Source organism: Bos indicus x Bos taurus, chromosome 8 (genome assembly GCF_003369695.1).
Source record: "Bos indicus x Bos taurus breed Angus x Brahman F1 hybrid chromosome 8, Bos_hybrid_MaternalHap_v2.0, whole genome shotgun sequence".
Lineage (NCBI taxonomy): Eukaryota > Metazoa > Chordata > Mammalia > Artiodactyla > Bovidae > Bos > Bos indicus x Bos taurus.
The window spans coordinates 105,551,644-105,566,348 of NC_040083.1; the positions used below are offsets into that span (position 1 = coordinate 105,551,644).

Here is a 14,705-nt window from a genome sequence, read left to right on the forward strand (position 1 = left end):
GCTCATCATCCTGGGCTTCTGCTTTCTTCTGAGCCTTTACTTCTCTTCCTTCCATGGGCAATACCCTCCCATCTGCAGCCACCCTACTCTTCCAGACCCGAATCAGGTGTCAACTCCTCCAGGACCTGTCCCCACAAGAACTTCTCTGACGTCTCTACCACCCAAATGTGTTATCCCTCCTTTCCTGAATACCACTGAAGATCTTCTCATCTGCATTATTAGAATGTGGGCACCTGGAACAGACTCTTGTCTGTTCATCACTGTTTCTTCCTGTGGTGTCAAGAACAGAATAGGTGGATAGTGAGGTGTTGCTGAGTTGAATTTAATTCAACCTCCAAGACCCTCTAAGACATCTGTTTCCCTTTATTTTTTTTTCCAGGTGTGTCGGACCAAGGTGATCGATCTCAGCGAAGGCATTTCCCAGCACGCCTGGTACCCATGCACCATCAGCTACCCATATTCCCAGCTGGCTCAGACCACTTTCTGGGTCCGGGTAAGTCAAAGCTTTGAGAGCCTCAGCCTGTCCAGCAGAGGCCCCCAGGAAACACTGTCTCCCTTGGCCCTTTCGTAGGCTGGTTTTGTCTACCTGCTGAGGGTGTTAATGGCAAGGACAGAAAGCAAAACAGTTAGCAGCAGGATGCTTCCTGGAATGGAGTCCCTTAATTGCTCATGGGATGCCTTCAGTCAGTCTTGTTTTGGCCGAGAGTTTAGATATCATTTAGATGTCGTTCTTTTAAGCTGCCTTGCCTTGAAGTCTTCCCTGAGCCCTACAGGGAGAAGGAACTGTCCTTTTGCTTCTAGTCCTCCATGTGTGGCCCACTGTTGGATGGCACTCGTCATGTGCCGTGGTATTCTGTAGCTGTCGCGGGCCCGTCTTCCCGACTGTGGACTGTGGTTGTTCCGAGTGTTGTTAGTGTGTGTTGCTCACCTGTGTTGAACTCCACCATCTACAGAAATGAAAGGCATGCCTTGTTTACCTCCGTCTCCTCGATGCCTAGTCCAGAGATTGGTCAGCACAGAGCAGTGATGAATAATAAGCCTCATTTCATGTGGTTTTAGTGTGTGCTGGACGTCTGAGTATCTTCCCGGAGCCTCCCAGGCATCCTGTGATGTATCTATTTACAGATCCGTGACTTAGAGGTGAAGGAATTTAGGCCCAGAGTGGCTCAGCCATCACTGGGCATCACACAGCTTGAAAAGAGCAGAGCCAAGATTGGAACAGTCTCTGACCTCAGAGGCTATGCTCTTTGCTCTGAGGTTTCACTGTCTCCCTGTTCCCACCATGGACCGTGATCAGTTGTCCAGCTCCCGAAATGGAAGATTCTTCTCAAAACCCTGCCCCGGGGCTGCCCCACCACCGCATGCCTAGCTGCACGGCTGAGCCTCCTACGTCTTCTGCATTTCAGGCATACTTTTCTCAACCAATGGTCGCTACAGCCGTCATCGTCCACCTGGTGACCGATGGGACCTACTATGGGGACCAGAAGCAAGAAACCATCAGCGTCCAGCTGCTTGATACCAACGAACAGAGCCACGATCTAGGTGAGCGTATGGCTTGCCCTTGCTACCTGCCTCCCCATCTGCCCGAGCGTGGTTTGTAAGGATCGGCTGAGAATGAGTTCTCGCCTCCCGTCGCCTCTTCTTGGGGTTGTTTCCCATCAGGGTGTCTTCAGATCAGGATAAGTATGTGTGTACACCTAGAAAAGCCCGAATCGGATGGGGATGAGGGAAGAGATTCAGGTCAAAGTCCTCTTTTCAGTAGGTCCCTTCTCCCGCAACGCCTTCACCCTCAGGCATCCTAGCAGATCTCAGAGGACCCTGGGAAGGAGACTGAGTAAAGATGCTTTTCCATTATATGTATCATCACCTGAGACCCAAAGAGACACGTTGAGAGGCCTGGGTCACATGGCCAGAGCCAGTCAGCAAGCAGGAAAGCCGGGTTTTCAGAAGCATCGCCCACTGCCCTTCACCCTGTAACCAGGAGCGTCCATGATAGCAAATGAGCTCTCACTTGAGATGTGGTGACCCGTGCCGAGCACAAGACCCCACACTCAGAAAGCCCCACCATCCCCTTCCACACTGCCCAGACACCCTGCCCCGTCTACTCTGGAATTCCAGGCCAGTGCAGAAGTCCCGGCTTCAAAGCTGTGCCCGTGCAATTCCACAAGGAGCTCGTTTCAAAGCCCCATAGGAAGCAAGCTCGCCAGGGGTTACGTCAGGGTCAAGCCACAGCTCAGGCAGTGGGGAGGGGTTTTGTTTTGTTTTTATGTTTACTTATTTGGTCAGTTTTCAAGGCATGGGGGAAATGCGTTAATAAGGAAGGGAAAGGAAACCCCTCTGGATTTATCCAGATTCCTGGGAAATGTCCCTAAGCAAGAAGCAAATATTTTCATAGCTGTCCTGGCATCGCAAAGGGCTCTGTGGAGAGGTTTTCAGAGCAATGGGAAAGACTCGGGCTCCAGCAGAGATCCTTGGATCCTGCTATTTGATGCCCGAGTGTCCATCTGTCCCTCCCCATCGGCTCCCCTGTCCTGCGTCCTCAGCACCCTGGCATTCGCATGGAGGCTCTGTGGCTCTATGCCAGTGGGCCACAGATGCAGACCTGCTCGACTGGGAGCCTCACGCCCAGCAGAACAGGACTCCCAGTGCTTGGTCAGGATGATCTCACTTTTTAGAGGTAGACACTGAGTGTCAGGGGCTTGGTGAACTCACATAGTAAAGAAGTGAGTATCTGTTATCTGTGTCAGTCGCTCAATCGTGTCCGACTCTTTACAACCCCATGGACTGTAACCCACAAGGTTTTCCTGTCCATGGGATTCCCCAGGCAAGAATACTGGAGTGGGTAGTCATTCCCTTCTCCAGGGGATCTTCCCAATCCAGGGATCAAACCCAGGTCTCCTGCATAGCAGGCAGACTCTACCACTTGAGATGTCAGGGAGACCCACTAAGCCAAGACCTGATGTCCATCAAACACCAAAGCCAGCTTTGGTTTTCCCAACTCCAACCCACCCCATCATTCTCCTCCCTTTCCTTATGTACCTTCTCTCCCCGCCCTACTCACTCCCCACCACTTTTCAAAGCCTGGGACTTCTAGAAAGAACTGAGAGCTTCTGGGTGAAGCCGTTTGGATTCTCCTTGGACTCTGTGTGGCACACTGTTCTGGGTCCCCCTGGAAAGCCACCTTCTGCCACGTTTCTGCCTCTCCTCTCTGCCAAAGGGGTGCAGAGGTCCTTACCGCACAGGGCTGGTCCCAGCTTCCTAGCTTAAAAATGAGAGGAGGCTTTTTTTTTACCCCAACAATGACCTATTTCTGTGAATTGTTTCCCTCATCTTGATGACTGCCTGAAAACTAGCAGCTCAGACCAGCCAAGCCCTCAAGCAAGGTGGGAGGGAAGTGAGTGCCAGTGAGGCTTGGCCCAGGGGTGGCCCTTTGGTGGGGAGGGAGGGGCTGTGGGCGCTAGGTGAAGGGAGAGCTTAGGGAGCGGCGAGGCGAGGGGATTGGAAAGATTTGGAGCCAAGAGAAAAAGGCAGACAAAGAAACTTTCAATCAAACTCAAAATCCCCACTGGCCACCCAATGGTGCTTTTGTGCAGTGACATGAAAGGGTCTGGGGGCTTCGGGAAGGGCCCGTTGGGGAGGGCGTGACTGGCCTTGAGTAATGAGCCTGGCCCCCCGGCCCTCTGTCTCCCCTGACAGGCTTCCACGTCCTGAGCTGCCGGAACAATCCCCTGATTATCCCTGTGGTCCATGACCTCAGCCAGCCCTTCTACCACAGCCGGGCGGTACGCGTGAGCTTCAGTTCACCCCTGGTCGCCATCTCGGGGGTGGCCCTCCGCTCCTTCGACAACTTTGACCCCGTCACCCTGAGCAGCTGCCAGAGAGGGGAGACCTACAGCTCTGCCGAGCAGAGGTAAGGCACCCTGGGTCTGCGTGCCGGGGTGGACCCTGGAGCCGGGAGGCCATGGGTGTTACAGGAAGAAGTCTGTGTGTTTCTCCCTTCTCCATCGTCTGGCCTCTGGCCGGCTCTGCCTTGGGGCTTGAGAGGACCCCATGACTCTGAGCTCCAGGGGGTGTGGGAGGGCAGTAGAGACATGGCTGTGGGAGGAGGACCTCTTTCACCTTGTTCGAGGTCCCAGTGCTGACGCTGACCTGCAGGGTGACCTTGGGAGAGTCACTTTCCCTCTCTGGACCTCAGCACCCTCATCTGAATAAAGTGAGGGGTGGTGGATTAGCTGTCTTCCAGCTCTGAAATACTGGAACATTCTGCTTCCTAAGTAGCACAGGCAAGAGGCATAACCCTCCTGGGAGATGTCCCCAGTGGTCCTGGTGTCTGTCTTTTAACCGCACGGCTCTGCGGTGCCTTTGATCTGTATCTGTTAATATACCTAGTGTGGAGCTAGGAGAGGGGGATCCTTCCTGGAAAAAATATGAGCTGTAGTGACACTCTGACCTGGATTTGAATCTGCCCCTTCCCGACTGTCCCACTGCACTTGGGTGAGTCTCAGTTGTCTCCTTTGGAGTAATATCTACCCAGTAGGGTGGTCATGAGAGTTAAAGATGTGCTGCAGATGCAAGTGTTCCTGGAAACTCTCAGGAACTGTGCAAAGATAATGTGTTCATAGTGTTTATCACCACTTGCTGATGTGATGCTGATGCTTTTCTGTGCAGAATTCCACATAAAGTTCTTAGAGTTGAGCTGGAAGAAGCCTCGGAGCTCATCTAGTATATCTGCATTGTCCAAACTTCCGTGGTACCCTCTGGGTTTTCAGAACGGGAAGGGCTGGTCCAGAGTCACACAGCATCTCTGACGTTCGTTTAAAGAGTTGGGGGTCTCAGTGGGCTTCCCCAAAGCAAGGCCCTCTGAAGGGCAGTTCAGCCCTGCCCTGTATACCTGGGAGAAGGACAGAAAGAGGAGTGGGGAGAGGGGACCCCAGCCTTTCCCACGCCCCTGCTACCAGAGGACACAAAAGGTGGTTGCAAAACCCACATTGTTTTGCACCCACTGTCTCTAGCTTCTGTTGTGCAAAGTCTGTCGCAATCCTTCAGAGGCAAAAGAGCTCCTTAAATATCATTCATTGTTGTATTTCACCCTGAGAGGGCTTTTTCATCCCTGCCTCTCCAGACTATAAAAATAAGTTAATTCTCAGAACCCAGGGAAACAATGTCGACGGAAAATGCAAATCCATCAGACCCTCTCTGCAACGCTTTCCCATCCCTAACCAGCCACCAAGACCATCCCCGAGTTGACTGAGGCCAGCGCTGACTTCTTTGAATCCTTCATTAGCAGTTCTCGTGTCCCAAGTAAACAGTAAGAAGTGTTTAACCTTGAAAACAAGTCCATCAATAAGTATGTGTTGAGTCCTTCGACCTCTCATGGAAACACACAGAGCTGGGGCAGGACGTTGCCCTGTCTCCGGCTGGTGGTGGGATGGGGAGCCCGACCCCTCTCTTCTCTGGGCCTGTCTCCCGACATGTGAAACGATAGCAGTGACGGATCTGTGTTCTGTGTGGCTCCTTCCACTTGGAACAGTCTGGGATTCCCAAGAGATAGGAGCGGTGAGAGGGAAGAGGAGGGGACCCACATTGATTTCATTATCTTATTCATTATCTCACCTGTCTGGTGAGGTATGGACAGAGCGACTGAGCCAAGACTGTCCAGAGAGTGGGAGGTAGGATCTCACTTTGTCCGCCCCTAAGAGCCACACTCTGCTCACCAGGACCAGGCTCATCCAGGAGAGAAGAGGGCTTCCCAGGGCTCCTCTCTTGTGCGCACTCGTCAGTGGGATGGAGTGGAGCGATGGAGGCGCAGCTCCCGGGGCTGGCTGGCTGGACCCTGAGCTCCCTGGGTCTAAGAGAGGCTGCTCCTCCTGAATGCCAGGGCTGTGGGGAGGGAGTGGGGCGGGGAGTCGGGGAGGACCGCAGCTGCTCCTGGGGCGCTGAAGAGGGATTTACCCTAACAGACAGGACTGTGCAAATGCGCAAATGCATTAAAACAAACAAACCAGGAGGAAAGAAAAGAAAAATAAGCAACAAGTGTAAAAAGCCGCGGGATGTTTTTCTTCATTCTCGAAACAGCAAGGTAAATAGCATGCCTTTTTATAGCTCAGCTGCTCTAGTGGAAATGGCCCACTTGACTCTCAGCTGCTTCCCAGGTAGTAAAGTGTGGCCCCCACCCACCCCAACACACCCCTTCCTCTCCCCACTCAGAGCCCCACTCCCATCTCCTCCCCATCTGTTCTCCTTCTGGCTCTCTTTCCTCCTTCCTGTTCCTCCATCTCTTCCCCTTTCTCCTCTCTCATCCTCTTTTCCCTCCTCGCTTTCTTTCTCTTCTCCTGAGGGCAACGTGATAGCTGGTGAGCTGCCAGGGGAGAAACCTCATCACGGCAAAATCAGTCCAGCCGTGTGTGTTCTGACCCAGATTCAAGGGTCTCTGTCCCCGTGCGGAACTTGGGAGTAAATTCAGAGACCCAGGAGAACAGGATCCGGTTCCAAAGGAGAGGTTCAGTGGTGGAATTCTAGTTGAGTTCCAGCTCCACACCAAGAAGGGGAAGCGGGAGGGAAGGGGGCCCTCGTGATGGTTGGGGGGAAGCTATGAGGCTTCTTCAGTGAGAAAAGGGACCGTCAGGAGCTGAGGCTTCAGGGGTTGGACGCACACACACGCACGCACGCGCCATTGTCCAGCCTATAGTTACACAGAGATTGAGCAGTTTAGTATAACATTCAGTGGGCCATGTGTTTAGAAACTTGGCGTCTTCCCTTCCCTCCCCTCTTTCCTTCCCCCCCTTCCTCCCCTCCCTCTCATGTGTTGCATTCTCTTCCTTTCTCTACCTCAAACTTTTCCCACTTTTTCCATGTCGGAGCACCCAGAGAGAGGCAGCTCTGATTGACAGCTAGCCTTTAGAGGACCAACCTTCAGTTCAGTTCAGTTGAGTCGCTCAGTCATGTCCGACTCTTTGTGACCCCATGAACCACAGCACGCCAGACTCCCCTGTCCATCACCAACTCCCAGAGCTTACCCAAACTCATGTCCATTGAGTCGGTGATGCCATCCAACCATCTCATCCTCTGTCATCCCCTTCTCCTCCTGCCTTCAATCTTTCCCAGCATCAGGGTCTTTTCCAATGAGTCAGCTCTCTGCATCAGGTGGCCAAAGTATTGGAGTTTCAGCTTCAACATCAGTCCTTCCAATGAACACCCAGGACTGATCTCCTTTAGGATGGACTGCTTGGATCTCCTTGCAGTCCAAGGGACTCTCAAGAGTCTTCTCCAACACCACAGTTCAAAAGCATCAATTCTTTGGCACTCAGCTTTCTTTATAGTCCAAATCTCACATCCATACATGACCACTGGAAAAACCATAGCCTTAACTAGATGGACCTTTGTTGACAAAGTAATGTCTCTGCTTTTTAATATGTTGTCTAGGTTGGTCATAACTTTCCTTCCAAGGGGACAATAAATTCTTTGTGTGACTAGACTCACTCCTTGCAGCCAGAGTGAACTTAGTCTGGTAGTTATTGGTAGTGGTGGCATCAGAGTGGGTGCCTACAGGCTGGAACCAAGAGACCCTGGAGTCTGTGCCCTGACTGGGGGCTCTCTAGGAATCTGTCTGGAAGATTGGGAGCACAGAAGGAAGCTTCTCACGGCCGGACGGCCCAGGCCTCAGGTTGTCCCCAGGTCTACCCAGTGTCCCCACCCTCGAATGGATCAGCACCTCACGGAACATCTATTGGGAACAGCTAGCCTGGGGGCTATGCCTGCAAATGGAACTTCTGCGCCTAAGCACGCGCCTGTATCACCTGTATGGATATGCCTGACTGTTCTCTAAGATGCTGTCCAACCACCGCCACCTGCCCCCCCCAGCCCTGGCCTGCCTGTCAGAACCCCTGTTCCTCCATATCCTTGTCAAAACGTCGGATTATCAAAGTCTACTTGTTCCCTTTCCAGTGGGCTCTGAAATTATACATCTCCATGGTTTTGTCCACACCCTGACTTGACCCCTGGAAGCTAGGAGGCATGAAGAGATTCTTTGGGTTCTTACCCTTATTTGAGGATGGAAAACCTAAGGTCCAGGCAGGGAAAGTATTTTCCAAAGTCGCCCCAGTGGGTTAGGATGCAGAACCACACGACATTGGAATCCAGGTCTTGGGACTTCCAGGGCAAAGCTCTCCCCGCCCCTGCCCCATGCTCCCCCACCCCCCGCCATCATCAGAGGTATCAAAACAGCTGTCCCAGAGGCCCCAGCAACTTGTGGTTTTTTTGGCCCTTGTTTGACATGTTTTTAAATGACTTGTAACAGTTAGCTATCAAGACAGTACAGAGTAAAGCCCAGAATCCATTCCACTCTTAAACACATCACAAGATTTGGAACATTGGGCCCACTCAGATCCTGGGACGGGAGACTCCCACTGGCCACCCCCCACTCAGCTCACCTGGCCATTCAGATGGTCGGCCGGACCCTGTAGCTGCTGACCCTGCCTCCCAACGCCGTACCCACCACACCACCGGCTCGTTTCTAGAATTCCAGGGAAGAAGAGCCTGTTGGGATCGCTTCCTGCGTAGCCTCATTGCTGGGCAGAAAAACGAGTCCTACCTTGCTGACTCTTTCTCAGTCTCACTTCCCAAGTGACCCTGTGGCAGTCGTGCTGAGAGCATTTCCCCTCCATTTTCCAGTGTGCGCGTGCTGTCTTTTTGGGTGTCCCCAGCCGAGCTGCTCAGAAAGATTTATAAAGCAGCTGCCTGTTTACTGCCCCCACTGCCCCCTGGCATAATTGCAGCTAAGCAACCACAGGAGTTAAGCCATGTGTCAAGGGGGAGCCAGGAGCGGAGCCCTCACCAGGCCTTTGACCTCTGGCCTCCTCTCTCCCAGTTGAGGGGTACACAGGCATCCCACGTTATACACAATCGGGGGCCCTTTCAGTTGACTGTGGGGGGTGACAATGGGAGGACTGTCAGATCCCTTAAGGATCTGCCTCTGTATGAACTTGAGTCTCTACGTAAATAACTTACATAAGTATAAGAAGAAAAGACAGTTCGTAAGTATCTGATTATCTTTGCATAGGGCGGGGATGGTGCCTCGTGTACCTTTGCCCGGGTGTGCGAATTTTATTGGTAACATTACCTATATCCCTTTCCCCATTGGGATCAATCACTCTCCTCCCTTCTGAGAAGTGGCTTCTTTTTCTTTTCCCCCCTTCTTTTGTTATTTTATGATAGCCCATCGCCGGTGAAATCCCTCCCCGCTCTTTTTCTCTTTTAATGAAGGCAGAGGCTTTTGTTTTGTTTTCCTTGTTTTGATTTTTGTTTTTGTGTTTCAGAAATGACAGAGCTGTGTCAGGGAGTTATTGGGAGGGGCCGCTGGGGTGATGTTTATCATTTTGGGGCAATGTGTTCACACAGCCCTTTTCAGCTAACAGGACAATGAAGGGAAGAGCAGGGACTTAGGGTCAGAGAGGCAGATCTACACCGGAATCCTGTCCACACCAAGTGCCTTTGGGCAATTGATTTAAACTTGCTTAGACTTAATCTCTTCTTCTCACAAATGGGAATAATAACCCTACCTCATGGAATTACAATGAGGATGCGGATAAGATGATGTAGGTAAAACACAGCTGCCAATACCTGGGGCGTAGTGCTTCCTCATCCCCTTTCTTTCCTGTCCTCAAGCCTATAAGCCAGGTGCAGACGAATGTCCTGAAATGCAGGGAGGCCACATTCCCTAAGATACATTCCAGAGGACCCTAGTCCTAAGAAACGTGCCACGGGGAAAGGCTGTCAGAGCTCGGGAAGTTATGCATGCATTAGTCCCTTCTGGAAACCCAGCATATGCGTTAGAATTCAAGGTTCTGAGAAGTCCTGCAATGGAGAAAGGTGGCTGATCATCAGCTCTCCCCATTTGAACAAAGACTTTTTTTGGTCAGGCAGCCCATGTGAATAGGGGATGTTTTCCTTCTGTAGTAGGAGGAGCCAGAGGAGAGGGACGCCCTTCTCGTGGTACATCATAGTTTCCATAGCATTTCTATGCATGGGCCTTTCTGTTCTGCAAACAGGCGGAGCTCCAACCTGTCCTGGACCTTTGCACGTGCCCTTCGCTCTGCCTGGAATTCCCTCTGCACCAAACCTTCACGTGGCTGATCCCCTTCGTGTCATCCGAGTCTCAGCTCAGGTGTCCCTGGAGGAGGCTTCCCCGACCCCTCTGTGCAGAGTGTCCCGCCAACCCCTCCCCCAGGTGGTGCTCTCTGTAGATTCACCTGGGTTAGTGCCCCTACTGTATGCGCTTTCCCGTCTAAAACTGGCCTATTCATGACTTGCCTTTGGCACGTGCCCTCCCTCCTCAAACCCAGAGCGTTTACACTGGTGTCCGCCATGCAGTGAGATCCCCAGGCAGGTGTCTTGAATAGATGACACGTCATCTTGTTTTGACAGTCTTGAGAGATGGGTCACTTTATGGCCTCCACTCAACAGAGGAGGAAACTGAGGCTCAGGTTGTTACATGACTTTCCAAGATAAATGGTGAGCCTGGGCTGGAGCCTAGATCTGCCCACCTGCTAAGCTGTAGGTCCTTTCTGTTCGAGGAAATCAAGTTTTTTAGTTTCTCCTTTTCCTACAATGGAGAACCTTAATGTGCACAGAAGGAGGGAGAGCATTTTTTTTTTTACCTTAATGGCCACACAGCGCAGAGAAGCCCAGAGCCCTTGTCTTTCAAAAAGGGTTCCCAGAGGCCCCCCGGTCCGTCATCAGATGGGAGAGCGGGGGCCTCCTGGGTGTGCAGAGCGAGAATGGTCAAACTGTAAGGCAAAGGTCAGAAGACCTGCTTAGAGGCTGGTAGCTTACGGACTTAAATCTATTTAAATTGGAACCATGTGGCTGTTTCCCCCAGCTCTTACACAACGTGAACAGATGCATTGTTTGGTGTCAAAGACCTCATGTTGACTCCACAGCTACAGTCTTCTGGGTGGCACAGCGCAGAGGCTGTCAGAGCAGGCATCAGAAAGTCTCAGCAAGTATCGCTTCATCCGAGCTCATCCTGCGCTTGTAAAGGGGAGGCGGGTATATGGAAGCCACAAAGCGTACATCAGTGTGGGTCTGAGACCTGAGTTGAACGCTGGCCTTTGTCCCAGTATTTTAAAAGTGAGTTTGTTTGTGCTAAGTGCTGGAGATGTTTGTTCCTCACTCCCCCACTCAGTTATCCCACTTTCTCACCGCACTTTTGAGCAGGGGATACAGACCAGGGATGAATAACCGCATTCCTATAAAACCCTCAGTGTGGGGTGTCCTGAAACCAACACCAAGCAAAAAGTTGAGAGTTTCTTCTTAAGTTGGTTTGACCCCCACCCCGCTCCGCATGTCCTCGATAGAAACAGGAAAACAAACACTTTAAGGCTCTGAATGGCAACCCCAGCTATCTGTATATGTCATACACCAGGAGTTGGGGTAGACAGGGCCAGAGGGGCAGCATTAGAGAGAACTGCCTCCTAGAAACCTTCAAATTCAATATCCTGATGTTTGCAGAGCACTTAAGAGCTGTTGCAAGACACTGCCACCGTTTGTTCCTTGCTAGTTAGGAGACATCTATTTCATCCCAGGCATTTTCTTTGGCAATGCAAAGTACTCCGAAATGAAACAGGCATTATCTCTACCCTCAGGGAAGTTCCAGTCCAGGTGTGGGGTGAGGTTAATAATGAGGACTTTGGAGTCACACATCTGGATGGGAACTTAAACAAGTAACTCGATATCGCCACTCCCCGACTTTCCAACAGTAAAATGAGTAACACTTAGCTCATAGGTCGCCATGAGGATGGGTGAGCTCATGTATATAAGCAATCGGTGAATGGTCGCTAATGTTATTAAGCGTCTGCGTGACGGTAATATACGGGGAAAGATCATGTAAGCGTGGGGGTTTTCTGTTGTTTCCCTTTCCTGAAGGGTTAGCATGCATTCCGGCACATGGCAGGCACCCCAGACCTGTGATCAGTGCATGGAACAAGAGGCCAGGGCGTGAGAGAAAGGGGGGCCCAGTGCTGCAAGGGAGCTTGCCTGGGGACATGAGAAAGCTTCCTGTAGACTCTTTCATGGAGCTCAGACTTGAACACGTGAACTCCGATTGGCAGGAAGGTGCCAACAGCAGCCACAGCAAGATGCATGGTGCGATCTCTGCACAACTTTATTAACCGTTCTGAAGTCACTTTAGTTTATAAAAGACTTCCACCTTCAGGACCGCAGTTGAATCTTATGGAGCTGTGGGTTAGCCGAATCTGGGAGTGCACTGACACTCAGAGAGGCGATGGGCCTTGCCCTAAGTTAGACAGCTTGTAGGTAATAGAGCATAGATTTACCCATACCTTAGTGTCCTTATGTGCCAGGAATTCCACTCCATGCTTTGGCTCAACTATCTGATTTAATTCTCACAACGAGCCCCGGAAGTGAGTGCTGTTATAAAATGTGAAAAGGCTTTCATTCAGCTCAGTGCCTGGCAGATGAGAGATTCAACAAGCACTTGCTGTAATCATAATAATTCCCGTTTTGCAGATGGAAAATGAAGGTTCTACAGCATTTGCAGATTCGTCATTTGTAAGGTTTTTAAGATGTAGGACTTGGGCCCTGCTTTGTCTGTCTCGATAAACTGTGCACTTAGTGATAAACTTTGGCCACTGCTCCTCCAGAGTCTTGTCCGCTCTGTGTGTCTCCCGTGTCAGCCTCCTGAAATTTGGAGCGGAAGCCCACTAGCTTTTGTCTTCCGGCTGGAGTGCGTCGGTCCTGCAAGAAAGTGCGCCCTCACCCTCTTGTTCCCTTTCTCCTCAGCTGTGTGCACTTCGCGTGCGAGGCCGCGGACTGCCCAAAGCTGGCTGTGGAGAACGCTTCGCTCAACTGCTCCAGCAGTGACGGCTACCACGGAGCCCAGTGCGCTGTGCGCTGCCGGACAGGCTACGTGCTCCAGATACAGCGGGATGACGAGCTCATCAAAAGCCAGGTGTGTGTGGATGCCGGGCTCAGAGTCCCTCTCCAGCCCACGAAAGGCTGAGCGGCTGTTGAACCTGTCCTCTGCTGAATCCTCAGCATTTGAAGCACTGCTGCCGCATAGTAGGTGCTCAGTAAAGAGGTGTGGATTGAGTGAAAGACCGCCTCAGTCTGGGATTTCTGAGACAATGGTTCCTGTGCAGAGTAGTGATTCATACCACAGGTACCAGCGTCCCCCGTGTAGGTTGAAAATCTGGAAAACCATGGGCTGAGCATGACTTTTGGACTGAAACCCTCACAGTCAGAACCCTGCTACAATTGAGTGGGCTGGTTTCAGAAGAGGTGAGCCCCCTTCAATGCAATGCTCATTCATTTATTCAAACCTCTGTGCACTGGGAGCCAGATGCTGTACTGTGTGTGCTTAGCCGCTCAGTCGTGTCCAACTCTTTGTGACTCCATGGACTGCAGCCTGCAAGGCTCCTTTTTCCATGGGGATTCTCCAGGCAAGAATACTTCTTCCCTTCTCCAAGGGATCCTCCCAACCCAGGGATTGAACCCAGGTCTCCCGCACTACAGGCAGATTCTTTACTATCTGAGTCACCAGGTATGCTGTACTAGGTGCTAGAGAAAAAAGTCACTAAGATGAGCCTAGTTCCTCCTCTTAAGGAGCTTAGTGACTAGTGACCAGGAGCAGACGATGCGTGAGTAATGGCCGTACCATGTGATAAACATTGTGAAGGGAAGTGCAGGGTGTTCTGGAAGCACAGGGGCAGTAAGGAAAGCTCCCTGGAAGAGGTGACATGAAAACTGAAAACTGGAGAGATAGGCAGAGGGTCGCACATTGCAGGGAGGGAAGGAGGCAGGCTCTGGGCATGGACAGGAATATGTGGATGCCCGTTAGTGAGAAGGAGGGTGCCACAGACAGACGTTTGTTTTACTGAACTTCCCCAAGCAGTGAGGCTGAAGAGGCAAGCAAGGTGTGCTGGTGCATGGCCCTGTTAGCTTGGTCAGGGAGTAGGAGGGTCCTCTTTAGGGCAGCAGGGAGCTGTTGAAGGAAGTGACGTGGTCAGATCATGGGTGATGAAGGTCCTTCCAGCGGCCCACATGGGTGTGGCTTGGAGTCCAGCCACAGGGGAGCCTTGGGAAGAGGCTGAGTCCTGCTGGAGGATAGCGGCTTCAGGTGGACTTAGATGTGCTGTAATGGTGCTTTCAGCCAGTGTGGCTGTGGGATCTCAGGTGGGTGCGGGTAGGAGCAGGGAATTAAGCCCTGAAATTTGGGGATTCCATGTGCAGCCTCCTGTGGGACCCTGCCAACAGACTCCCCCTTCATGCTCTGGGGGCAAGGGCACATTCCTTATTGCTGGGAATGCCTGTTTGCACAGAGCTTCTGGACTTGCAAAGAGTCCCACCAAGGAGCTTCGGGGCCCTCAGTTGCTTAGACACCTGCTTCCGTATGTCAGACACGGCAGGTCTGAACTCCTGTGAAAGCAATTAAGCTGGCTTTGGCAGTAAGGGACCTTTCATCCCTTTGATGGGCACTGAAGAGGGGAACATTGTCCCATGCTTTTAAAATCCCAGCTCAATATCTGGCATCCCCGAACGCCTGGGATGTGGCGGCTTCCTCCTTGAATGGAGGCCCCCAGGGCTGGGCTACCATGGACGGACCCTGCCTTGGCCCTGCAGCCTGAACTTGCCCTCTTACCCCCAGCCGTGCTGTCTTCTAATTTGTGTCGAATCCCTGTCAACCCTTT

General features: G+C 51.9%; 1 protein-coding gene across 1 annotated transcript in view; it reads left to right on the forward strand.

Annotated features, from left to right (window-relative positions):
- The window catches only part of PAPPA (pappalysin 1), a 266,420-nt gene that overhangs the window by 185,231 nt on the left and 66,484 nt on the right, over positions 1 to 14,705 (forward strand). Inside the window, exons 11-14 of the mRNA XM_027550637.1 lie at positions 380 to 493; positions 1,407 to 1,542; positions 3,697 to 3,910; positions 12,799 to 12,967. Coding sequence (XP_027406438.1) covers positions 380 to 493; positions 1,407 to 1,542; positions 3,697 to 3,910; positions 12,799 to 12,967 — 633 coding nt within the window. The remainder of the gene's footprint in view (positions 1 to 379; positions 494 to 1,406; positions 1,543 to 3,696; positions 3,911 to 12,798; positions 12,968 to 14,705) is intronic.